At 43.2% G+C, this 26,330-nt stretch overlaps 2 protein-coding genes across 5 annotated transcripts in view; one reads left to right on the forward strand and one right to left on the reverse strand.

The window, feature by feature from the left end:
• Positions 1 to 175: 175 nt before the first annotated feature.
• Positions 176 to 25,766, forward strand: ALDH6A1 (aldehyde dehydrogenase 6 family member A1). The gene is made up of 12 exons (XM_050798771.1): positions 176 to 323; positions 7,962 to 8,024; positions 10,584 to 10,658; positions 10,833 to 10,994; positions 11,223 to 11,301; positions 11,700 to 12,002; positions 14,239 to 14,360; positions 15,672 to 15,861; positions 16,365 to 16,546; positions 17,887 to 18,066; positions 18,324 to 18,422; positions 22,801 to 25,766. The coding sequence occupies exons 1-12, from the start codon at positions 270 to 272 to the stop codon at positions 22,903 to 22,905; spliced, it is 1,614 nt and encodes a 537-aa protein (XP_050654728.1). The 5' UTR covers positions 176 to 269; the 3' UTR covers positions 22,906 to 25,766.
• The window catches only part of BBOF1 (basal body orientation factor 1), a 64,777-nt gene continuing 39,992 nt past the window's right edge, over positions 1,546 to 26,330 (reverse strand). For 2 of the 4 annotated variants that reach the window (XM_050798768.1, XM_050798770.1), the window contains one exon: positions 25,086 to 26,280. In XM_050798768.1, the coding sequence (XP_050654725.1) occupies positions 26,100 to 26,280 (181 nt within the window). In that variant the 3' untranslated portion in view covers positions 25,086 to 26,099. Of the gene's footprint in view, positions 1,873 to 4,302; positions 4,459 to 17,046; positions 18,557 to 25,085; positions 26,281 to 26,330 lie in introns of those variants that run through there. The other 2 variants (XR_007727549.1, XM_050798769.1) reach the window with 2 other exon arrangements.

Consider the following 26,330-nt stretch of genomic DNA (forward strand, 5'->3'; position numbering starts at 1 on the left):
AGTGTCCAAGTCGGGGGCGTCTTCTCTACCTCCGCCAACGGCATTGGCTGAGGTAGGAGTGGGTGCGAGCATTTTCGCTCCTGACCAATCACTTATCCCCAGGACTGGGGTGTGAGAGGAGGAATCAGGTGTTAGGACGAGTGATTGGCTGAAGAAAATAGTCCTCCCCACCAATGAGGAAGCCCGGCAGGATGGAGGGCGAGGCCTGGCAGCTGTAGTGCGTCTGAGCTGTAGAGGAGCGGGTTGCGGAGCTAGGGCGGCCGAGAGCCATGGCGGCGGTAGTGGCGGCGGCGGCGGCGGCAGTGCGAGCCAGGATCCTGCAGGCGAGTGAGGGTGGCGCCAAGGCACCATGAAGCTAGGAATTGGATCCTTTCCGTCCGCTCCCTGAGCCGTCCTCGGGCGGGACCACCTTCTTGGCCCAACCCCTTTTTGGCCGGACCTCCTACCTAACCTGTGGGCCCTGTCCCATGCCCAGCCCTCACTTCATACCCTCCCTCGTCCGGATCCAACCCTGGGCTGTTACCCTTGGCCCTCTACCCTTTTACTCCTAAGCCTCCTCTTTTCTGGCTCTCGCCCACTCTCCTTCTCCAGCTCTGCCCGCTCCCCGCTGTCAGTCTCTTGCCCTCATCTCTCCATCCGCCCACCGTCTTTCCCTTTCACCTCTGCACCAGCGTTCTCTCTATCCCCCAGAAACTACTCTTTTTGGTTATTCTGTCCCCTGCCTTGAGCGTCCACGTTGCCATTGCTCCCTTCCCCCACCCTACTTCACTGTCCGTGGTGATCCGAGGTAAGAGGGAGGGGGAACGTGAGGGGCGAGGGTCAGTGTATGAACTTTGAATTTTCTTCTAGAAGTGGACTCTAGATTTTCACCAAAGGCAGCCATTTACCGAATTATTTTCCCTAAGTGTGGCTCTTTGTATTTTCCATAGACTGGCTGTCCCCTTTCTTGCCAAAACTTTCAGTGAAACTTTCTCTCAGCCAAGTTAAACAGTTTACATAGATAGGGCACATGTACATAGGGTAGATAAGGGCACACAGTTAACGCTACCAGTATGTTCCATGTACGTTCAACGTACTAAACATTTTCAAAACAGGTGATAGAAAGTGGGAGCCAGGTAAGACAAGAAGTCTAAGTTCCCACCCCAAATCAGCTCTTCTAGTGCCACACACCCTCATCTCTGCACTTGGGGGATTGAGTCCTTTCTGAAGCCAACCTAAGGAGAAATGGTAAAGCTACAGGAGTTGCATGCCTGAGGCCTGTAATCTCCAACTCTATAGTCTTTCCCCTGTTCATGGCCAACCAAGGATTTAGAGTATGAGGCAAGATTTACTGCAGGCAAGAAACAATCAGCAAGAAACAACAGTGCCCTTCTTATTCATTACATCCAGTCTGAGAATTTCCTCTGTATTGCTGCGCTTTTAGGTAATATTAGTATTCACCAGGTTTCCGTGAGTTCTAGTACAGAAACTTGGGCATTTTCAAGATTCTTGGCAGAGTCAGCAAAGATTCACGTTTAAATATGCTATTTAATGGGGACGGTAGAAAGGATGAGTTTGAAGGGTTTGTCAGATGGTCTGGCCTCACTCATATTTCTTGCTGTGATCCTTGTTCTGTTCTAGTATCTTTTTTTAGTAGCAGGAAAACAAAGTTTCCACCCTATATTTTTCTTACCAACTTCTTGAAATCTTTTACTGAAATTGGTTTTTTTCCTTTGCCTCCTCTTCCCCTCCCATCACAATGAGTCATTGAGAACCTTAAGAAAGTATTTTGTTCTTTTCCATCAAGGAGAAGAATCTCTCTTTCCTTGTACTTTATTTCAGAAACAGACACTATGTATTTTCTGATTCATTTGGAGAAACTTCTGAAGTGACCTAGAAAAGAACAAATAGAGTAATCCTCAGCCAACTAGGAGTTGTAACATGAAACTTTGATTAAAAGTTTGATAAAAAGTAGCCTAGAGGCCAGGCACTGTAGCTCCTGCCTGTAATCCCAGCACTTTGGGAGGCCAAGGTGGGTGGATCACCTGAGGTCAGGAGTTGGAGACCAGCCAGACCAACATGGTAAAACCCCTTCTCTACTAAAAATACAAAAATTAGCCGGGTGGCAGGCGACTGTAATCCCAGCTACACAGGAAGTTGAGGCAGGAGAATCACTTGAACCCGGGAGGCAGAGATTGCAGTGAGCTGAGATTGTGCCATTGCACTATATCCTGGGTGACAGAGCAAGACTCCGTCTTAAAAAAAAAAAAAACAAAAAAAACCCCTCGATTTTGGCAGCCATGAATATTAGAGAACTATCAAAAGGATTTATAGAGAGTTCACGTTTTCAATTATTTTAAGTATTCAGCTTATTTTTCTCTGCTATGAAGAGTGGTCAAACTTAACCTAAAACCTCTTTCTGCTCCTTGTGATATTATCACTCCCATTCAGAGATAAAGGAATGTTTGAGACAGGGTCTCGCTCTGTCACCCAGGCTGGAGTGCAGTGGTGCAATCACAACTGACAGCAGCCTCGACCTCCCACGCTGAAGTGATTCTTCCACCTCAGCCCTCCAAGTAGCTGCGACAACAGGTCGCGCCCCCATGCCAGCTAATTTTTGTATCTTTTGTAGAGACAGGGTTTCACCATGTTGCCCGGGCTGGTCTTGAACTCTTAAACTCAAGCGATCCTCCCACCTCAGCCTCCCAAAGTGTTGGGACTACAGACATGAACCGCTGCACCTGGGCAAGAAAATTACTCTTAAAAAGATGTAGTGACTTGCACTTTCAGTGATATGGTTACTGAACTAGTAACTGATGGGGCTGAAAATTCAGAACTTAAATCTTGCCATCTCTTTCTATGTTAGGCACTGACATAGGCTTACAGTGAAATGCTCACTGAAAGTTCCTTTATTGTACTGCAATAAGTGATAAACAATAGGAGTGTTTATCCTTTACCAAGTTGCCGAAGGAGAGACCCAAATACTTAATATTTTGTCCTTTTCCATCAAGGAGAAGAATCTTTCCATGTACTTTATTTCGGAAACGGACACTATGTATTTTCTGATTCATTTGGAGAAACTTCTGAAGTGACCTCCACAGGGATACTGTGGAGACCTAGGGAAAGAGCCAAATGTTGTAGGACTAGCAGGCCATGAACCAGGAGGGGAGGGAGGCAGGCGGATCAGGAGGTCAGGAGATCGAGACCATCCTGGCTAACATGGTGAAACCCCGTCTCTACTAAAAACACAAAAAAATTAGCTGGGCGTGGTGGCGGGCACCTGTAGTCCCAGCTACTCAGGAGGCTGAGGCAAGAGAATGGCATGAACCCAGGAGGTGGAGCTTGCAGTGAGCCGAGATCGCGTCACTGCACTCCACTGAGTGCAGGCAGGTCTCAAATTCCTGAACTCAAGTGATCTTGCCACCTCAGCCTCCCAAAGTGCCTCGGCCTCCGAAAGTGCTGGAATTACAGTGAGCTACTGTGCCCAGCCACCTTTTTTTAACATGTGCCTATGTAACATCCAAATAGAGATGTGGTAAAGATAATTACGTGGGTATCACCTGAAGAAGAAAATTCTGGCCAAGGACTAAAGAGTTGGGCATCATCAGGATCTAGATAGTTAAGCCATGGGAGTTGATAAAAATCACCCAAGGAGCATATACAGAATGAGAAGAAAAGAAGGCCTAGGACCAAGCCTTGGGAAATTTAAAAGAGTTAATGGCGGCCTGGCGTGGTGGCTCACCCCTGTAATCCCAGCACTTTGGGAGACCAAGATGGTCAGATCACTTGAAGTCAGGAGTTCAAGACCAACCTGGCCAACATGGTGAAACACTGTCTCTGCTAAAAATTCAAAAATGTGTTGGCTCACACCTGTAATCCCAGCACTTTGGGAGGCCAAGGCAGGCAGATCACTTGAGGTCAAGAGTTCAAGACCAACCAACATGTTGAAACCTCATCTCTGCTAAAAATACAAAAAAGTAGCTGGGTGTGGTGGCGCGTGCCTGTAATCCCAGCTACTCGGAAGGCTGAGGCAGGAGAATCACTTGAACCTGGGAGGCGGAGGTTGCAGTGAGCCAAGATTACACCACTGCACTCCAGCCTGGGTGACAGAGCAAGACTCTGTCTCAAAATAATAAAATAATAAAAGCAAATTAGCTGGGTGTGGTGGTACGTGCTTGTGGTCTCAGCTACTTGGGAGGCTGAGGCAGGAAGATGGCTTGAACCCAGGAGTTGCAGGCTGCAGTGAGCTATGATCATGCTACTGCATTCCAGCCTAGGAGACAGGACAAGACCCTGTCTCAAAAAAAAAAAAAAAGCATATACCTCTTCATCCAGTCCACATATATTGATTGTGCACCACTGTCTCAGTCACTTTTCCTGCATGGAGCTTGCTGGCTACCTTCTCCTTAGGTTGAGTTCAGTTTTGTAGGTTTGCTATTAGGGAGTTGAGACGTTCTCATCTGATGGTTTCTATGTGCTCTGAAGTAAGAAAAACAAAGTCAGCTCCTGAAAGTGGAAGAGGAAGTAGTAGAGTTGGGAGTTTTAAGATAAAGTTGTGGAATAGCAAAGAGTGAAAACAAATAATAAGTGTTTACTTATTATTTATAGAAATGGGGTCTTGTTATGTTCCCCAAGCTGGTCTTGAACTGGACTCAAGAGATCCTCCTGCCTCAGCTTCCTGAGTAGTTGGGACTACAGGCACAAATCACCATGCCGTTATTTACAATGACATAACAATAAGATTTAATGAGTACCAACTTTGTGCTAGCTACTTTTCTATAACTGGACAGTCCTGATCAGTTATAATTTTTAACTCTGTGAAGTAGGTGAACAAGACAAATGCAGTGTCAACCCTCCTGAAACTGAGAGTCTTTATGGGTAACAGATAAGTACCCAGGTGCTATGGCTTGGATATAGTTGGTCTGTCTCCACCAAAACTCATGTTGAAATTTAATCTCCAATGTGGTAGTGTTGGGACCTAGTGGGAGGTGTTTTGGTCGTGGGGGTGGATCCTTCATGAATGGCTTTGTGCTGTAGTGAGTGGATTCTTGCTTTTTTGAGACTGGATTAGTTCCCATGGGAATGGATTAGTTCCTGTGTGAGTGGGCTATAAAGCCAGGATACTGCCCCCCGCCCCAGTTTTGCCTCTTCACACAGGTCTGCTTCCCCTTTGATCTTCTCTGTTACGTTATGACACAGGACAGAAGCCCTCGCCAGAAGCTAGGGCCATCCCTTGAAATTCCCAGCCTGCAGAATCATGAACTAAACAAACTACTTTTCCTTATAAATTGCCTAGTCTCAGGTATTTTGTTATAGCAACACAAAACAGAGTAAGACCCCAAACAATTACAACACAGAGAGATAAGCCTGAAAGGGGAAGTATTGGCTGCTTTCAGAGGATAAAAAAGGGCCTCTTAACCTAGTTTGGGGTAAGAAGCAGACAGCAGTGGGCTTCTATTTTATTCAGCAGTTATTTACTGAACACCTACCCGGTGCTATGTTGGTATTGGGAACATAGCTATAAATAAGACATGGTGGGCTCCAGGAGAGTGTCAGTGGTTTGAAATGGCTTTGGTAGGGAATAGGAGAGCAAGCAGATGAGGTATTTGGAAGGACTATCTGCTGGACCAAAGGACCACCATCTTTTCCTGGGCAGTGCTGTAGGCACCCTTCATGCAGCCCTATACTCTGTGGTTAACAGAGTCCCTTTTCAGGCAAGATAAAAGATTATTAGATTGCAGCTTTCCTTTATATCCCAGTCCTGAGTATTTTCGTTTGCTCATTTTGATTGGCTTAAATATTTCTTAAATCAACTTTGATAACATATATATAGGCTGGGTGCAGTGGCTTACGCCTGTAATCCCAGCACTCTGGGAGGCCAAGGCGGGTGGATCACCTGAGGTCAGGAGTTCAAGACCAGCCAGGCCAACATGGTGAAACCCCATCTCTACTAAAAATGCAAAAAAAAAAAAAAAAAAAAAAAAAAATTAGCCAGGCATAGTAGCAGGTGTCTGTAATCTCGGCTACTTAGGAGGCTGAGGCAGGAGAATCACTTGAACCCAGGAGGTGGAGGTTGCAGTGAGCCAAGGTCATGCCACTGTACTCTAGCCTGGTCAACAAGAGCAAAACTCTGTCTCAAAAAATAAATGAAAATTAGGCCAGGTGCGCTGGCTCACACCTGTAATCCCAGCAAGTTGGAAGGCCAAGGCAGGTGGATCACAAGGTCAGGAGATCGAGACCATCCTGGCTAACACGGTGAAACCTCGTCTCTACTAAAAATACAAAAAATTAGCCAGGCGTGTTGGCAGGCGCCTGTAGTCCCAGCTACTCGGGAGGCTGAGGCAGGAGAATGGCGTGAACCCAGGAGGCGGAGCTTGCAGTGAGCCGATATTATACCACTGCACTCCAGCCTGGGCGACAGAGCCAGACTCCGCCTCAAAAAAAAAAAAAAAAAAAAGGAAAGAAAGAAAATTAGCTGGGCATGGTGGCAGACACCTATAATCTGAGCTACTTGGCAGGCTGAGGCAGGAGAATCGCTTGAGCACGGGAGGCAGAGATTGCAGTGAGCCAAGATTATGCCACTGCACTCCAGCCTGGGCAACAGAGTGAGACTCCGTCTCAAAAAATCAACTTTGATAACATATATACAGCCTTTTTTTTAGTGAGTTACAGTTTGAGAGTTATCTTGTTGAAAGTGATCCTCCCTCCCTATTTGCTGATTTTATCCCATCAAATATCTATCCAACACATTTTTTCCTATAACGTACCTATGGCATTTCAATACAGCTTTATTAAAATAAAATTGACATAAAACAATCTGTACTTATTTAAAGTATGCAGTTTGATAAGTTTTAACATTTGTATACACCTGTGAAAATAGCATCACAATCAACATAATGAACATATGTCCATCACCCCAAAAAGTTTCCCTCTTCATCCCCAGGTAACCACTGTCCTACGTTCTGATATTACACATTTGTTTGCATTCTCTAGTATTACAGAAGTAGAATCATACAGTATGTACTCTTATTATCTAACTTGTCTCTTGTCATAATTATTATGACTATTTATATTGCATGTATCAGTAGGTCATTCCTTTTTTTGCTGAGTAGTATTCCAGTGTATGAATATACCACATTAATTTCCTTATTCACCCATCCAATGGTAGACATTGGGTTGTTTCCAAGTTTTGGGATACTACAAATAAAGTTCTTATGAACATTCATTTTTCAAGTACATATAAGGATATAATTTTAATTGCATTTGGTAATAAACTATTTGATTTATATTTACATTGCTTTTATTTATTTTTATTTTTTATTTTTTTGAGAGTCTCCCTCTGTCTCCCTGGCTGGAGTGCAGTGGCACAATCATGACTCACTGCAGCCTCACCCTCCTGGGCTGAAGCAGTCCTCCCACCTCAGCCTCCCTAGTAGCTGGGACCACAGGCATGCACCACCCATGCCTGGCTAATTTTTGTATTTTTTGTAGATAAGGTTTTGCCATGTTGCCCAGGCTGGTCTCAAACTCCTAGACTCAAGTGATACACCCGTCTCAGCTTCCCAAAGTGCTGAGATTACAGGCGTGAGTCACCATGCCCAGCATATTGATTTTATATGATCTTAAATTCAGTACCTATTGTGTTAGATACCATGCCAAGTATTTTCATATTGTTAGATTTATGGTACATTTTGCCAGGCCCAAATTAGGAAAACATAATGACAAAAAGATTTTTTTTTAATCAGTACTATCCTGGACATATAGGACATGATTATTATGGTTTATTGTTCGTTCATAGTTTGCTGTGTCATAGATTCATATCTTTTCTCTTTAACGGCTATATGGCCTTTGAGAGAAACATCAAGTCCTTTTCCATACCCCCACAGTAGCTAGTATAGTATTAAGCATATAGTAGCTATTTGCTAAATTTTAAATAACTTTCTGCTCTCATTTATCAAAATAATCATTTTTTTGCCTCACAGGTTTCTTCCAAGGTGAAATCCAATTCCGCCTGGTATTCAGCATCTTCATTCTCTTCTTCAGTGGTGAGTTTATATGGCATAGAGATTGACTTCTGAGAAGGAATTCAGTATAGTTTTTGGGTATCTCTATCTTCTTTACATAATTGTCATCACAGTGTATGTGAAACTTTCTATCTTGGTTTTCTTATCTAATATTAGATCTACTATATTGTAAGCATTATCAATATTGCAAGATGGTCTTTATAGTTATAATTTTAATGGCTGCAATAATATTCCATCAAATAGATATAGCCTGAATTAACAGTTTCCCTATATAACATTTAGGTTGCTTCAGTTTTTCAATATTATAAAACAAACATTTATTTATATAGTTTTTTCCTCCTTTTGGATTATTTCCCTCCTGAAATGGATTACCGTGTCAAAAGATACAAACATTTTCATGGCTTCTAGAGGTTCTGCTGACCCTGCCAGATAGTTGTCTTCTTCTTGACAACCTTTAGAGTGGTTTTTACAGATCAACTGTCTGTCAACCACTTCCAGCACCTAAAATCTAATAAATAAGGACTATTGCTCAAATTCTTTCCACACAGAAGTATGCACACACTGTACCACAGTAGATCACCATTTTTTGGTTCACAGACCGCTTTAAAAATTTAGTGTCCCAGCACTTTGGGAGGCTGAGGTGGGTGGATCACGAGGTCAAGAGATCGAGACCATCCTGGCCAACATGGGGAAACCCCGTCTCTACTAAAAATACAAAACTTAACTGGGCGTGGTGGCACGCACCTGTAGTCCCAGCTACTTCATGGGCTGAGGCAGGAGAATCACTTGAATTCGGGAGGCAGAGGTTACAGTGAGCCAAGATCTCACCATTGCACTCTAGCCTGACGACAGAGCGAGACTCCATCTCAAATTTAAAAAAAAAAAAATTAGTGAAAGAGGCCAGGTGCGGTGGCTCACGCCTGTAATGCCAGCACTTTGGGAAGCTGAGGCAGGTGGATTGCCAGAGCTCAGAAGTTTGAGACCAGCCTGGGAGACATGGTGAAACTCCATCTCTACAAAAAATTAGCCAGGCATGGTAGTGCATACCTATGGTCCCAGCTCCTTGGGAGGGTGAGGTAGGGGGACTGCTTGAGCCTGGGAGGCGGAGGTTACAGTAAGTCAAGATTGTGCCACTGCACTCCAACCTGGGTGACAAAGTGAGATTCCATGTTAAAAAAAAAAAAAAAATTAGTGACAGTGAGCTATATCTCAGAAAAAAAATACATAGAAACATTTTTTTAATCTTTTTTTTTTTTTTTTTTTTTTGAGATGGAGTCTCACTCTGTCGCCCAGGCTGGAATGCAGTGGCACGATCTCGGGTCACTGCAACCTCTGCCTCCCAGGTTCAAGCGATTCTCCTGCCTCAACCTCCCGAGTAGCTAGGATTACAGGTGCATGCCACCAAACCCAGTTAATTTTTATATTTTAGTACAGATGAGGTTTCACCATGTTGGCCAGGCTGGTCTCGAACTCCTGACCTCAGGTGATCCACCTGCCTTGGCCTCCCAAAGTGCTGGGATTACAGGCGTGAGCCACTGGGCCCGGCCAAAAATCTTTTGATCATAAAGGTAGTGCATGCTCACAGTAATTAACAGTCAGCTGGGCCAAAAACTCGTAATAGCTAATCTTTGTTAACAGAGTTGCTGCTTTTTTAGTATAAACTTCACAATGTCGTGTTTCCACTCATGAAGTTCCACTGTGTGACTAGCAGGGAATTTCCCATTCTCAGAGAGATCACAGTATTGAGAGGCTCTGCCACATCTTAATATAAACTATAGACTGGGCACAGTGACTCACGCCTGTAATCCCAGCACTTTGAGAGTCTGACGCGGGTGGCTCACTTGAGCCCAGGAGTTCGAGACCAGCCAGGCAACATGGCCAAGCCTCGTCTCTATCAAAAGTACAAAAAAATTAGCTGGGCATGGTAGCATGTGCCTGTAGTCCCAGCTGCTCAGGAGGTTGAGGTGGGAGAATCACCTAAGCCCTGGGAGTTGAGGCTGCAGCGAGTCATGATCACGCCGCTATACTCCAGCCTGAGTGACAGAGTGAGACCATGTCTCAAGAAAAAAAAATAATAATAATAATAAGGGCCAGATGCAGAGACTTATGCCTGTAATCCTAGCACTTTGGGAGGCCGAGGTGGGTGGATCACCTGAGGCCAGAAGTTCAAGATCAGTCTGGCCAACATGGTGAAACCCCATCTCTACCAAAAATACAAAAGTAGCTGGGTGTTGTGGCGGGCACCTGTAATCTCATTACTCGAGAAGCTAAGGCAAGAGAATTGCTTGAACCCGGGAATCAGGAATCGGAGGTTGCAGTGAGCCGAGATCACACCACTGCACCCCAGACTGGGGGACAAGAGGGAAACTTTGTCTCAAAAAAAATAAAATAAAATAAACACATACACACGCAAAATAGATAAGGATATTATGTGTCTCTTTCCTAGTGGTAACATTTCTAAAGATGAGAAGATTCCATTATCAACTTGTTTTCTTTCCTTTTGGTGCAAGGGAAAGAGAAAAGCAAAGCAATTAACTAATACAAAATTTCATGGTTTTTTGTTTGTTTGTTTGTTTTCAGCCAGCTGTAAAGCTCTTCATTGATGGGAAATTTGTTGAATCCAAAAGTGACAAATGGATCGAGATCCACAACCCAGTAAGTGAAGCTGCTTTGGGACTTCAACTTAGGAGCCTAGAATTCTAGGGACATGATGGGCAAGTAGGGACCTGGGTGTCTATTGTAAAGCACATAGTGCTGCTTCTGTGACTAGATGTACAGTGGAGAAGGTGAGTCAGGGGCAAAGGATCATGTGCTTATTTTTCTCATCAGGCCACCAATGAGGTCATTGGTCGGGTCCCTCAGGCCACCAAGGCAGAAATGGATGCAGCCATTGCTTCCTGCAAACGTGCTTTTCCTGCATGGGCAGACACTTCAGTATTAAGCCGCCAGCAGGTCTTGCTCCGCTATCAACAACTTATTAAAGAAAACTTGGTATGAAATCTGAATGGTATGCTTTTCCAAACTGTCACCTAGGGCATGTTTGTCACTCTCACAGAGACCTTTTCAGCCACCCTCCCTTACTCTGCAGTATGCAGAGACATTGATCATGGCTCTCTCCCTTGTACTACATCTCCTCCAGTCTTATTCTTCCTTGGCTACCTGAGAATTTAAAAGAGGAACATTCTTGCATTAATTTCTATCTGTGTGTTTTCTCTCTAGAAAGAAATTGCCAAGTTAATCACATTGGAACAAGGGAAGACCCTAGCTGATGCTGAAGGAGATGTATTTCGAGGCCTTCGTAAGCTGGGAGCCCCTTATGGGACTTTTGGGAAGGAGCAAAGGAAGGTGGGAGGCACAGATCTCAGAATGGGAGGTTGCTTCTTCCTTTATATAGATTTTGCCATCCCATTATGTCTTTTTTAATGCTTGTGAAAAATGGCAGTATTCAGTATCCCTAAGACTGATTTACTTTACTCTTTACTCAAATGATCCTCCAGTGGGTATATACATATCGCTGTATTTTTCCCATTCAGAGAATCTCATTTTGCACAAACCCTTAACTTGGAAGGGCAAGTCAGTGTACCCTGCGCCCGTTCATTGGCCTGAGCCACTTCCTGTCCTCAGGGCTGAAGAGAACAGGACAAAGCTAACTAGTACACAGTGTGGAGAGCTGATGGCCTGACTTCTGTGTTCCAGAGGTGGTTGAGCATGCCTGTAGTGTGACATCCCTCATGATGGGAGAGACCATGCCATCCATCACCAAAGACATGGACCTTTATTCCTACCGTCTGCCTCTGGGAGTGTGTGCAGGCATTGCTCCATTCAATTTTCCCGCCATGATCCCCCTTTGGATGTTTCCCATGGCCATGGTGTGTGGAAATACCTTCCTAATGAAACCATCCGAGCGAGTCCCTGGAGCAACTATGCTTCTTGCTAAGTTGCTCCAGGATTCTGGTGCCCCTGATGGAACATTAAACATCATCCATGGACAACATGAAGGTAACGGCCCTTCTGCATATGGCTACTTAATCTGGCTACCAAAAAATCAAGGTGTTTAGTGATGATTGGATGTTTTAGGATAAGGAACCTACTTGTAAAGAGGAAAGTATTTACTCATTTTAACCTCCATGTTTGTTGATGATTTTGCCATCTTTGTGCGCCAAGGTAACCAACTAGGGAATAGCAGTGCTTCTTGCCCTACAGTATATATTGGGACACTAGAAATCTGGATTAGGGCTAGACACAGATAAGATTAAAAAAGAAACTTTTTTCTTCAATATGAAGAGAATACATGAGGATATTTAACTCAGAGAATTTGCAGATCTCAGAGATACTGAAGGCCTTCCAATTCTTGTAATAATAGCTAATACTTAAATAATGCGTCTGTGTGTCAGGCACTGTTCCTAGTGCTTTTTATCTATTAATCTTTATAATCACCCTTTGAGATAGGTATTATTTTTTCCATTTTGCAGAAGAGAAAAATGAGACATAGTGAAATCAATTAGCCCAAAGTCACAGTGCTAGAAACCGTCAAAGCCAGGATGTGTATACCCATCCAGGAAGGCTGACTCTGATTTTTGCTTTTAAAAACTATGCTATATTACCTCTCACATGAGAACACAATAGTGTCTGAGTGTCCCAGTACATAGTCACCATTGAGGAAATATTGTTATTCTTTTTTTTTGAGATGGAGTCTCCCTCTGTTGCCCAGGCTGAAGTGCAGTGGTGCAATCTCAGCTCACTCTACCCTCCGCCTCCCAGGTTCAATCAATTCTCCTGCCTCAGCCTCCTGAATAGCTGGGATTATAGGCATGTGCCACCGTGCCCCACTACTTTTGGTAAAACTATTTAGTACAGACGGGGTTTCACCATGTTGGCCAGGCTGGTCTCAAACTCCTGACCTCAGGTGATCCACCCGCCTCAGCCTCCCAAAGTGCTGGGATTACAGGCGTGAGCCACTGTGCACTGCCTATTGTTATTCTTGAAGGACAAAAAAGAAGAGTTCAGTATTCAAAGGCTGTTATTTTCTAGGAAAATAGGAGTTGCAGCCTTCAAAGTTAGATTAAGGCTGGGTGCAATGGCACACACCTGTGATCCCAGCACTTTGGGAGGTGAAGGCAGGTGGATCACTTGAGCCCAGGAGTTCGAGACCAGCTTGGGCTATGTGGCAAAACCCCTGTCTCTACAAAAAAATACAAAACTTAGCCAGGAATGGTGGCATGTGCAGGTAGTCCCATGAGGTGGGAAGACGGCTTAAGCCTGGCAGACAGAGGTTGCAGTGAGCCAAGATTGCACCACTGCACTCCAGCCTAGGTGAAACAGTGAGACCCTGTCTCAAAAAAAAAATAAATAAATAAAATAAAAGTTAGATTAGAAGTGGAAATTCTGGAGTAACACATGAGAAAAATCATGAAAGGAAAGAGGCTAAATAGAATTTATTTTTTATTATTTATTTTTTATTTTTTTGAGATGGACTTCTGCTCTTGTTGCCCAGGCTGGAGTGCAATGGCATGATCTTGGCTCACTGCAACCTCTGCCTCCTAGGTTCAAGCAATTCTCCTGCCTGAGACTTCCAAGTAGCTGGGATTACAAGCGCCCACCACCACGCCTGGCTAATTTTTTTGTATTTTTAGTAGAGACAGGGTTTCACCATATTGGCTAGGATGGTCTCGAACTCTTGACCTCAGGTGATCCACCTGCCTCAGCCTCCCAAAGTGCTGGAATTACAGGCATGAGCCATGGTGTCCAGCCGGCTAAATAGAATTTAAAAGATACAAGGAGAGAACTTTACAATGAGAATCCAGTATAGAAAAACAAGCACAGGCCTGGCGCAGTGGCTCACACCTGTAATCCCAGCATTTTGGGAGGCCAAGGCGAGTGGATCACAAGGTCAGGAGTTCAAGACAAGCCTGGCCAAGATGGTAAAACCCCGTGTCTACTAAAAATACAAAAATTAGCCAGGCGTGGTGTCGGGTGCGTATAATCCCAGCTGCTTGGGAGGCTGAGACGGAGAATTGCTTGAACCTGGGAGGCGTCAGTTGCAGTGAGCCAAGATCGCACCACTGCATTCCAGCCTGGACAACAGAGCAAGACTCCGTCTCAAAAAAAAAAAAAAAGAAGAAGAAAAGAAAAACACAGGAAAACTTCAAATTCATAACAGTGGGGAAAGGGGAAATTTTCCGTGTTGAGAATCCATTTGCTCCTTTGTGAGTGATCATTTATTTTCTTCCTAAAGCTGTAAATTTTATTTGCGATCATCCGGACATCAAAGCAATCAGCTTTGTGGGATCCAACCAGGCAGGAGAGTATATCTTCGAGAGAGGATCAAGACATGGCAAGAGGGTTCAAGCCAATATGGTGACTTCTTATTCCTTTTTTCTCCAATCTTTATTCTATATATGAAAATTACCTAGGAACAGACCTTCAGCAGAGAGGCCACTCATCCCACTCCAATGTCAGTGTTTCTTTTATTTTTTTGAGACAGAGTCTCTCTGTCGCCAGGCTGGAGTGCAGTGGCATGATCTTGGCTCACTGCAACCTCTGCCTCCCAGGTTCAAGTGATTCTCCTGCCTCAGCCTCTTGAGTAGCTAGGACTACAGGCGCGCGCCACTGCGCCTGGCTAATTTTTCTATTTTTTTTCAGTAGAGATGGGGTTTCACCATGTTGGCCAGGATGGTTTCGATCTCCTGACCTTGTGATCTGCCCGCCTCGGCCTCCCAAAGTGCTGGGATTACAGACATAAGCCTTACCATGTCCTTCTGAATGTCTTCTCTTTAATCATGAACCTTTAGAGGAGTTTCATTCTAAGTCACGTTAATCACTTTTTTTTGAGACAGAGTCTTACTTTGTCACCCAGGCTAGGGTGCGGTGGTGCCATCACAGCTCACTGCAACCTCCACCTCCCAGGTTCAAACAATTCTCGTGCCTCAGCCTCCCAAGTAGCTGGGATTACAGGTGCCTACCACCACACCCGGCTAATTTTTGTATTTTTAGTAGAGATGGGGTTTCACCATGTTGGCCAAGCTGGTCTCGAACTCCTGACCTCAAGTGATCTGCCTACCTCGGCCTCCCAAAGTGCTGGGATTACAGGCATGAGCCACTATGCCTGGCTCTTTCTTGAAATTCTGTATCAAGAGGTCTACTTTCTGTTTTGCCTTTCAGCTGGTTACTGGCATTATTGCTGTAAGGCTGTAAGTTCTCTCTCTTTTTTTATTTTTTTAACATTGCTCTTCTTATAACTGAAAAACCCAGCAGACAACAAATTCTTTCCTTTTGTTGTTTTTGTGTTTTTTGTTTTTTGTTTTTGTTTTTTTTTTTTGAGACAGGGGTCTCACTCTGTCACCCACTCTGGAGTACAATGGTGTGATCTTGGCTCACTGCAACCTCTGCCTCCCAGAATTAAGGGGTCCCCCTACCTCAGCTTCCTAAGTAACTGGGACCACAGGCTTGTGCCATCATTCCTGGCTAATTTTTTGTAGAGATCGTGTTTCACCATGTTGCCTAAGCTGGTCTTGAACACCTGACCTCAAGTGATCCTTCCCACCTCAGCCTCCCAAAGTGCTGGGATTACAGGCGTTAGCCACCATACCTGGTCCACTGCTTAATTTCTTAGCTTAATTGTATTTGGCCAAGGAAGATTCCTGTGCTTTTCTGTATTTTTTTTTTTAGGGAGCCAAGAACCATGGGGTAGTCATGCCAGATGCCAATAAGGAAAATACCCTGAACCAGCTGGTTGGGGCAGCATTTGGAGCTGCTGGTCAGCGCTGCATGGCTCTTTCAACAGCAGTCCTTGTGGGAGAAGCCAAGAAGTGGCTGCCAGAGCTGGTGGAGCGTGCCAAAAACCTGAGAGTCAATGCAGGTAATCAATCACCTGCCTTGCTCCCTTAGATTTTGCATCTGTGGCACTAAGCTCTTGAGTTCTGTCAGTGGCCTTGGCCAGTGGGAACAATCACGTCTATTCTTGCCATTTCCTCTCTTTATATTGTACTTGTCACTTGGATTCATCTCATTAGCAGTGGTTTTTTTTTTTTTTTTTAAAGGCAGAGGCTCTCTGCCACCCAAACTGGAGTGCAGTGGTGCCATCCTAGCTCGTGGCAGCCTCAAACTCTTGGGCTCGAGTGATCCTCCTGCCTCAGCCTCCTGAGCAGCTTGGACCACAGGTGTGCACCACCACCTGGCTAATTTTTTTATTTTTTGTAGAGACGAAGTCTCACTTTGTTGCCCAAGCTGGTCTGGAACTCCTGGGCTCAAGCAGTCCTCCTGCCTTGACCTCCTAAAGCTTTGGGATTACAGGCATGAGCCCTGACAGCAGTCATAATTTATGTTAATGAGGACCTTAAATTCTTCTGTGTTGTTTTACAGGAGATCAGCCTGGAGCTGATCTTGGCCCTCTGATCACTCCCCAGGCCAAAGAGCGAGTCTGTAATCTGATTGATAGTGGAACAAAGGAGGGAGCTTCCATCCTTCTTGATGGACGAAAAATTAAAGTGAAAGGCTATGAAAATGGTAACTTTGTTGGACCAACCATCATCTCGAATGTCAAGGTGAACAACTTTTATTTCAGAAATATGAGAGCTGAAGGTACCTTAAAGGCTATAGAATCTCATCCCTCTAATTTATTAATCAAAATACTTAATGACTAAGACTTCATCTCTTGCCAGGATTGATCAGTTATTTTATCTGGAGTCTGAATGGGCCTCCCCTTCTAACTCCCAACCAAACTCTTTCCACTATACCAGCAGTCTGCAAACTTTCCATAAAGGGATATTTTCAGCTTTACAGGGATATAGTGTCTGTTGTAACTAAACTCTGATGTTGTAGTGTGAGATCAGCCATAAACATTGGGTGGCTGTGTTCCAATAAAACTTTATTTATGGACACTGATATTTGAATTTCATATCATTTAATATATGATTAAATATTTTTTTCAACCATTTAAAAATGCAGAAACCATTTTTAACTTGGGGGCTGTACAAAAACAGGCAGGAAGCCACATTTGGCCCACAGGCTATAGTTTGCCAAACACTATCTTATCTTATACTGGTTTGTTAATGTTTTCTCTCCTGTGTCCCTCTTGCTGCCTAGCTTATGGCTACTGCAGTGTCTCAATCAATATATCAACCACCCGATATTTATTGAAAGTGACAGAAATAATTGACTTGTCAATTTTTATTTATCAAAACTTTGAAAGTCTCTCAGCTAACATGAGTTAAAAATTGAGGTAATGAGGCGTTTTTTGAAATTCATATAGCCCTAGTATAATAGTGAATCATCAAGTGTTGAATGTAAGTGCAGTAGAAATTATGAAATCTCTTGCCACAGAACCATACAGAAAAATCCGTTTACCAGCAACAAACATTAATTGCATGGTGAAGGATGTTTTGAGTGTCTATGACCCGATATCAAAATATAAACATACAGACTTTTTTGGGAGGCAAAGGAGTGAATAAGAATGGATTGTTTATGTTATAGAAAACAGCATTGGGTTTCTATAAAGAGAAAAATTATCCTGGTATATTTAATATAGATTGGATTTATAAAAAATAAATTTTCATGTAACTTTTTGATGACAATTGGATGAAACAAGTTGTTCAGGTATTAAAAAGGAAGCTAATGATGGGTCATGAACTAAAAATACAGTCCCTTAAAAGAAGTGTGGTTATTGTTGATAGGAATTCCAAGTTGTTTATATGATTGGTAACTTGGAAGATGGAACACAGTTAAGAGAGGACTTTTTTAAAATAAGTGATTTGAAATGAAAAGAGATTACTAATATGAAAGTTGTCCATGTAAATGATGTGTAGTAAATGAAAGTATCAAATAAGCGTAAAATACTCAGAATCCAAAAAGCTGACTTCTTTTCTGGATGCATCACTCCTGGCAGCCAAATATGACCTGTTACAAAGAGGAGATTTTTGGTCCAGTTCTTGTGGTTCTGGAGACAGAAACATTGGATGAAGCCATCCAGATTGTAAATAACAACCCATATGGAAATGGAACTGCCATCTTCACCACCAATGGAGCTACTGCTCGGAAATATGCCCACTTGGTGGATGTCGGACAGGTTTGTGAACAGAATTTTTAAGAGATTCTTATATCCATTTACTATTTCCTAAGAGGAAACAGTAAATGGTGAGTCATTGGTTTAAGATTGCCCCCATGACCTCCCACATTGCCCCATTTCTTCCTCAGGAATGAAAGTTCATGGGGTAAAGGACAGGGTGGAAGGTGGGTATTTAAAACTGGTCTCTGATGCCGTTGTGCTTCTAAATGGAGAGTTCCTTTGTCCTTAGGGTATGACACGGATTTGTTCTGTTTTAGGTGGGAGTGAATGTCCCCATTCCAGTGCCTTTGCCAATGTTCTCATTCACCGGCTCTCGATCCTCCTTCAGGGGAGACACCAATTTCTATGGCAAACAGGTAACTTTTGAGTTAAAATTTTTGTCTTTTCCCTTAAGAAATTTTCTAAAAGATATTCAGGAGCAAGGATTCTGCAAGGAAGGGCCTGCCAGCAGCTTCTGTGGGGTCATAATCAGTGCTTCTCAGAAGGTTCCCTAAAAAAGATTTAAAAGTTAACAAAATTTTGCCAAGCTGCTTCTTCCTGAATAATTCAAAGCAACAAAGTTTTGAGGAAAGAACATGGGGAAGTCCAAGCCTTTGTATATGCCACTTCCTGAGCATGTGACCCTCTTCGCCATCTCTCCCCTTTCATCTGACTAACTCCTAATCATCTGTCATGTCTCAATTTAAAGAATGAGCTCCTCCAGAAAACCTCCTCCAACTGCCACCACCCCTCCCTCAGTGCTGGGTGGTGTGATCCCCAGTGTGTTCCCATTGCACATAGTTTTTCTGTAATAGTTATTCATTTACAAAAAATGTTATTGAGCACCTTCTTTGTAGCAGACATTATTATTATTATTTTTTTTTTTTTTTTGAGACGCAGTCTCGCTCTGTTGCCCAGGCTGGAGTGCTGTGGCATGGTTTCAGCTCACTGCAACCTCCGCCTTCCTGGGTTCAAGCAATTCTCCTGCCTCAGGCTCCTGAATAGCTGGGACTATAGGCGCCTGACACCATGCCCGGGTAATTTTTTGTTTTTCAGTAGAGACAGGGTTTCACCATGTTGGCCAGGCTGGTCTCAAACTCCTGACCTCGTGATCCGCCCGCCTCAGCCTCCCAAAGCACTGGGATTACAGGTGTGAGCCACTGTGCCCGGCCTATAGCAGGCATTATTTTAGGCACTATGAATACAGCACTGAACAAGAAAAGTAAAGCAGATCTGGAACCAAATTGCCTGTGTTCAAATCCCAGCTAAGCCAGTTATTAGCTGTCTGACTTTGGGGGATACCTTTAATTATTTTTTTTGTTTTTGAGACAGAGTCTCACAGTCTCACTCCGTCACCCAGGATGGAGTGTGGTGGCACGATCTCGGCTCACTGCAACCTCCATCTCCCAGGTTCAGGCAATTCTCCTGCCTTAGCCTCCAAGTAGCTGGGATTATAGGTGCCCACCACCACACCCGGCTAATTTTTGTATTTTTAGTGGAGATAGTGTTTCACCATTTTGGCCAGGCTGCTCTCGAATTCCTGACCTCAGGTAATCCACTCGCCCCAGCCTCCTAAAGTGCTAGGATTGCAGGTGTGAGCCACCGCACCTGGATACCTGCTTTATGCCTTAAATTTATTCACGTATAAAAAGAATAACAACAGTACCTATATATTTCATAATGTTGTAAGTATTGAATTATCACTATTGGCCAGGCATGGTGGCTCACGCCTGTAATCCCAGCACCTCCGGAGGCTGAGGCAGGCAGATCTCCTGAGGTCAGCAGTTCGAGACCAGCCTGGCCAACATGGCAAAACCCCCTCTCTACTAAAAATAAAACAATTAGCTGGACGTGGTGGCGGGCGCCTGTAATCCCAGCTACTCTGGAGGCTGAGGCAGGAGAATGCTTTGAACCCAGCAGGCGGAAGTTTCAGTGAGCCAAGATTGCACCACTGGACTCCAGCCTGGGCAAAAGAGCAAGACTCCATCTCAGAAAAAAAAAAAAAAGAATTATTACTATTGCCACATCGGCCAACAGGTACATATGTCCTAAGGCAGGAAGAAGCGTGGCACATTCAAACAGCAGAAATGGGCTGGGGCACAGTGAGCAAATGAGAAGAAAAGGAAAAAATGAGGTTAGAGAGGCAGGCAGGGGTTGAGTCATATAGGGCTTGCCACGTAGAGAATCCCTCATCACACTATAGTTGTTTTTTACTTATCTGCAGTACCTGGCACAGAGCAGGCTACCTAAACATTTGTTGAACAAATAGGCTAGGGGAAGTTCTTTGTAATCCCATAGGACTAGAGCCATTTTGAAACCTTCATTAATAAATTACATGTTTTGCTATACAAGTTTTCCCTTTTATAGGTTAATTTTTTTTTCTGTGCCAGCTGTGTGCTGCCAGACGGCAGGGCATGTGGGGCTTTTTTATTTTATTTATTTATGTTTGGGTTATTAAAAAGTTAACAATGGGATTGCATAGCATTATGACAGTGTGGCCAAATGGTTAAGAAGTCAACACTTTGGTATTTGGAGGTTGATTATCTAATTTGTATATTAGTCACAGCTTTTGGTTTTTTGTTTTGTTTTCCTTTCTTTGTGAGATGGAGTCTTGCTCTGTCGCCCAGGCTAGAGTACAGTGGTATGATCTCGGCTCACTGCAACCTCAGTCTCCAGGGTTCAAGCAATTCTCCTGTCTATGCCTCCTGAGTAGCTGAGATTACAGGCACGCACCACCACGCCCGCCAATTTTTGTATTTGTAGTAGAGACGGGGTTTTGCCATGTTGGCCAGGCTGGTCTTGACCTCCTTACCTCAGGTGATCTGCCTGCCTTGGCCTCCCAAAGTGCTGGGATTACAGGAGTGAGTCACTGAACCTGGCTTAGTCACAGCTTTTGTAAAAATGACTAATTTGATACTAGTAACATTTCTTTTAAGCAAAGCAGAGTACAACTATTGTTTAAAAATTGTTGCCTGCCCACCCTCTCATTTATTTATTTTTTTGAGATGGGAGTCTTGCTCTGTTGTCCAGGCTGGAGTGCAGTGGTGCAATCTCAGCTCACTTGCAACCTCCACCTCCCAGGTTCAAGCAATTCTGCCTCAAGCTCCCAAGTAGCTGGGATTACAGGCACCGGCCACCACACCCAGCTAATTTTTTTTTTTTTTTTAAATAGAGACGGAGTTTCGCCACGTTGGGCCAGGCTGGTCTTGAGCTCATGGCCTCAAGTGATCTGCCTGCCTCAGCCTCCCAAAGTGCTGATATTACAAGTGTGAGCCACCACGCCTGGCTGCACCCCCCAATTTAATTATTATAAATTACTCTGGTAATCTGGTAAAATGTCATTCTAGCTTGCTAGTAATTATGTAAGTGTTAAATCTGCACAATGTATTATTCTCTTTTGCTCAAGCCTACTCTTATAAAATAAACTATATCTAGCCAGGTGCAGTGGCTCACGCCTGTAATCCCAGCACTTTGGGAGGCCGAGGCGGGTGGATCACAAGGTCAGAAGATCGAGACCATCCTGGCTAACATCTCTACTAAAATACAACAGATTAGCCAGGAGTGGTGGCAGGCACCTGTAGTCCCAGCCACTCGGGAGGCTGAGGCAGAAGAATGGCATGAACTCAGGAGGCAGAGCTTGCAGTGAGCTGAGATCACACCACTGCACTCCAGCCTGGGCGACAGAGTGGGACTCCATCTCAAAAAAAATAATAAAAAATAAAATAAAATAATCTATATCTATCTATATATAGAGAGAGTTAAATATGCTGAATTTTTGGGCTCACATGTTATAGGTAATTTTAGAAGTGAATTTGTATAATGTCAGATATTTTACTTTAGATTTGTAAGATACTTTGGGTTTGCCATTTCAATATAGAGCTCATGATCTCTGATAATTATCAGAAATGGCCGACTAGGCACAGTGGCTCATGCCTGTAATCCCAGCACTTTGGGAGGCCAAGACTGGAGGATCACCTGAAGTCAGATGACCAGCCTGGCCAACATGGTGAAACCCCATCTCTACTAAAAATACAAAACTAGCTGGGTGTGGTGGCACACACCTATAATCCCAGCTACTCAGAAGGCTGAGGCAGGAGAATCACATGAACCTGGGAGGCAGAGGTTGCAGTGAGCCAAGATCACACCACTGCACTCCGGCCTGGGCAACAGAGAGAGACTCCTTCTCTAAATAAGTAAGTAAATAAATAGCCTACTATGTAATGGCTGGGGGCACGGTGGCTCACAGTTGTAATTCCAGCACTTTGAGAGGCCGAGGAAGGCGGATCACTTGAGGCCAGGAATTCGAGACCAGCCTGGCCAACATGGTGAAACCCCATATCCACTAAAAATACAAAAATTAGCCAGGCATGGTAGCAGGTGCCTATAATCCCAGCTACTTGAGAGGCTGAGGCAGGAGAGTTGCTTGAACCCGGGAGGCAGAGGTTGCAGTGAGCTGAGATCATGCCACTTCACTTCAGCCTAAGTGAGAGAGCAAGACTCCATCTCAAACAAAAAAGAAAGAAATACTAGTTTCAGCGTAATAATGATGGCTAAGGTTTGATTGTTTACTATCTGCCAGGTATTATGTTAAATGTTTTAGATCAATTATCTTATGAACAATATATATTGGATTCTGATTCCATTTCTCAGTTAGGAAAGTGAGTAGCACTTTATAATACCTCCTTCAAAAGCTAATTAAAAGAAGAATCATGAAACCCCAGAAATATATGCTAACTTTTTTTCTGTTTTCTATAGGGCATCCAATTCTACACTCAGTTAAAGACCATTACTTCTCAGTGGAAAGAAGAGGATGCTACTCTTTCCTCACCTGCTGTTGCCATGCCTACCATGGGCCGTTAGACACAAGTTTGTTTAAGACTCAGTCCATCCTGAGTAATTTCCCTTTATTTTTGAGCAGCTTCATTTGTCAGCTTTGCTCAGATCAGATCTATGGGACTGGACTACACTGTAACTAAAATCTTCCTCAGGACTATTAACCCCAGCAAAGTTTCTATAGGGAGCTGCCTAGTGTAACAATGAAACCAGATTTTTCACTTGCTCTTCGTACATTTTTGAGGTAACTGTTGTAACTATGAAATGCTTATCTGAAATTAGTGCTTAAACCTGATTTCTAAAAATTATCCCCTATTCTGATGATTTGAAGGGGAGAAACGCCAGTGTATGTAAAGAAAATGTTCCGGCCAGGCGCAGTGGCTCATGCCTGTAATTCCATCATTTTGGGAGGCCATGGTGGGCAGACTGCTTGAGCCCAGGAGTTGAAGACCAGCCTGGGCAACATGGCGAAACCCTGTCTCTATTTTAAAAAATTGAAAAAGTAAAAAAAGAAAAGGGAAAATTATTTTTTTTAAAGAAAATGTTCCAATAATTGCAAGAACTCTTAGATGGGGAAACAGGACAGAAATAACTCACTGTTTTTGGTTGATCCTCAAACATAGCACTACCTAAATGCCACTGGGAGAGACCTCCTGCAAAGCTTTCTTTAGCCCCTCTTTTATCCCACAATACACAAGATATAATCCATTTTTATATATCCCAAAGTTGTGGCAACAGCTTCTTTCTTTTCTGCTCAATGCCACTTTGTTTCCTAGTATTTCATGACCACTATTAGTTCTATCATTGTCACTGTTCCTGCTTCTTAAGATCACTTCTCAAGGATACCTCAGTAAGCAATGGATAAATCAAATCAACTTTTTGTTATATGTGCCAAGTACTAACTTTCAGGGTTCTCTTCAGCAATCATTAATTAATGCTTCAGCCATTAATTCAGATGCAAATAATTTTCTTTTTTCTTTTTTTTGAGATGGAGTTTCACTCCTGTTGCCCAGGCTGGAGTGCAATGGTGTAATCTCGGGTCACCGCAACCTCCGCCTCCCAGGATCAAGCGATTCTCCTGCCTCAGCCCCGCTAGTAGCTGGGATTACAGGCATGTGCCACCATGCCCAGCTAATTTTGTATTTTTAGTAGAGACGAAGTTTCTCCATGTTGGTCAGGCTGGTCTCGAACTCCTGACCTCAGATGATCCACCTGCCTCGGCTTCCCAAAGTGCTGGGATTACAGGCATGAGCCACCGTGCCTGGCCAGATGCAAATAATTTTCTTTAGAAAATTATTTCAAAAGTTATTTTAGGTCCAGAAATCAAGGAGTGTTCCAACCATGAAAATGGGTAAGACACCTGCCTTAAGCAAATCTAACCTGCTATTACTTGCCAAATTTTATATATTCTTTTCTCTTGCCTGTATTTCTAATTAGTGATTTTTTTAATAAAGAATTCTTCATGTAGAGCAATTGACTGGGCCTAAGAAATTTCGAAGCTTTTCATGACATAAAGTGGTTAAAAAAAAAATGCTTTGACAGTCTTCTGCCATTAGTTCAACTGCCTTTATGCTTTTTTTTTTGGAGACGGCGTTTCGCTCTTATTGCCCAGGCTGGAGTGCAATGGCGTGATCTCGGCTCACTGCAACCTCCGCCTCCCGGGTTCAAGCAATTCTCCTGCCTCGGCCTCCCGAGTAGCTGGGATTTCAGGCATACGCCACCACACCTGGCTAATGTTTTTGTATTTTTAGTAGAGACGGGGTTTCTCCATGTTGGTCAGGCTGGTCTTGAACTCCCGACCTCAGGTGATCCGCCTGCCTTGGCCTCCCAAAGTGCTGGGATTACAGGTGTGTGCCACCACCCCCAGCTGCCTTTATGCTTTTTGTTTCTTTGATATATCTAAACTTAAGATCAGAACAGAAATTCATGTGCCGAACAGAATGGATTCTTTTTGCAGTACCATCCCAATTGAATCCTCTCTTTATTTTCCTGCGTCCTTACTAGTCACTTTGATAGTGCTAACTAACCTACACTATGGGGGTTATTCATGAATTAAGGATGATAAAAAAAAAAAATACCTTGAAAATGTTGTGTACCCTGTGGATCTGAGGCTTATTACTACCACCTGGCTGGATAGAATGTCAAAACCTTCAATCACTTAAGGTGACTGGAACTTTTGTAAAATACACTTATGACCCTATTGGGCCTTTCTTTTTTTTTTTTTTTTTTTTTTTTTGTGCTTTCCTAAAGATGAGGCAATAGAAATTTATAATTTGAGACTACAGTGCCCATTGTTTTAGCTCTTATCACAGCTGGCAACTGGTAGTGATTTTTTGTTGTTGTTGTTGTTTTGTTTTGTTTTGTTTTGAGATGGAGTCTCACTCTGTTGCCCAGGGTGGAGTGGAGTGGGATGATCTCAGCTCACTGCAACCTCCGCCTCCTGGGTTCTCAATATCCTGGTCTCATGATCCGCCCGCCTTGGCCTCCCAAAGGGCTGAGATTATAGGTGTGAGCCACTACTCCCAGCCCTGGTAGTGATATTTAATCCAATCCAACAACTATAGGCTGGGTTAAATAAAAGGTCATTATTGTCTATATTCCAAGTGGAATTAAATGTAGTCACAGAGACTCCTAACATTTTCCTTATATTTAAGGGAAATCACTTCTAAAAAACACACTAATCAGAATTGTGCTGTTCAGAGTTTCTTATTTCTTAGATGAAAAAAACTCATCAGTTATACTCATGTGATCGCAGCTAAAAAGTCAGTATTTTCTTTTTTTTTTTTTTTTTACTCTAATGTGGCTTCATTTGAAATTTCTCAGATTCTACATTGTACTAATTGATTATGAATAACAAATTATAAATAAAAAACTCTTAAAGAGAAAAACTTGGCTTAAAAAAATCATTTCATATTTCCTTATAAGCCTTTGTCCTCTAGGTTGTAATGACTCTGACTTCCCACCTGTGATGGAAAGCCAAGAGTCACAAGGTCACTATGTTTACTCTTACATAAAAGATAGTACACATTGTGGCTAGGCTGCTTACTTCAAAAGGCAACCTATAGGTTTCCACACAAAAAGAGGCACACATTTGCATTTGCATTAGTATAGTATGCATTTGTATGGATATTGATTTAAAAATTTATGTAATCTGCTAATGCTATTTATTACTCATTCCACTGATCCCTGAAGTCTCTTAACTAGTAGAGAAAATAACTGATTTAGCAAGAAGCAACATGGGGAAGGGTGACAACAATATGTATTGTTTGATAAGAGAGACTCCTTACTGTGTCAGACTCTTGAGGTCCTTTTGGAATAGTGGGTAGCACCACTTTACCAGAAGAGTCTGATATTGGAATTTGCTGGGTGATGAAGATTTTATCTTGAAGCTTACTTTCATCCCTGTAATAATGACAAAATAACAGAGCCATCAACAACTATACACACAGAAA

The sequence above is a fragment of the Macaca thibetana genome, chromosome 7 (assembly GCF_024542745.1).
Source record: "Macaca thibetana thibetana isolate TM-01 chromosome 7, ASM2454274v1, whole genome shotgun sequence".
Lineage (NCBI taxonomy): Eukaryota > Metazoa > Chordata > Mammalia > Primates > Cercopithecidae > Macaca > Macaca thibetana.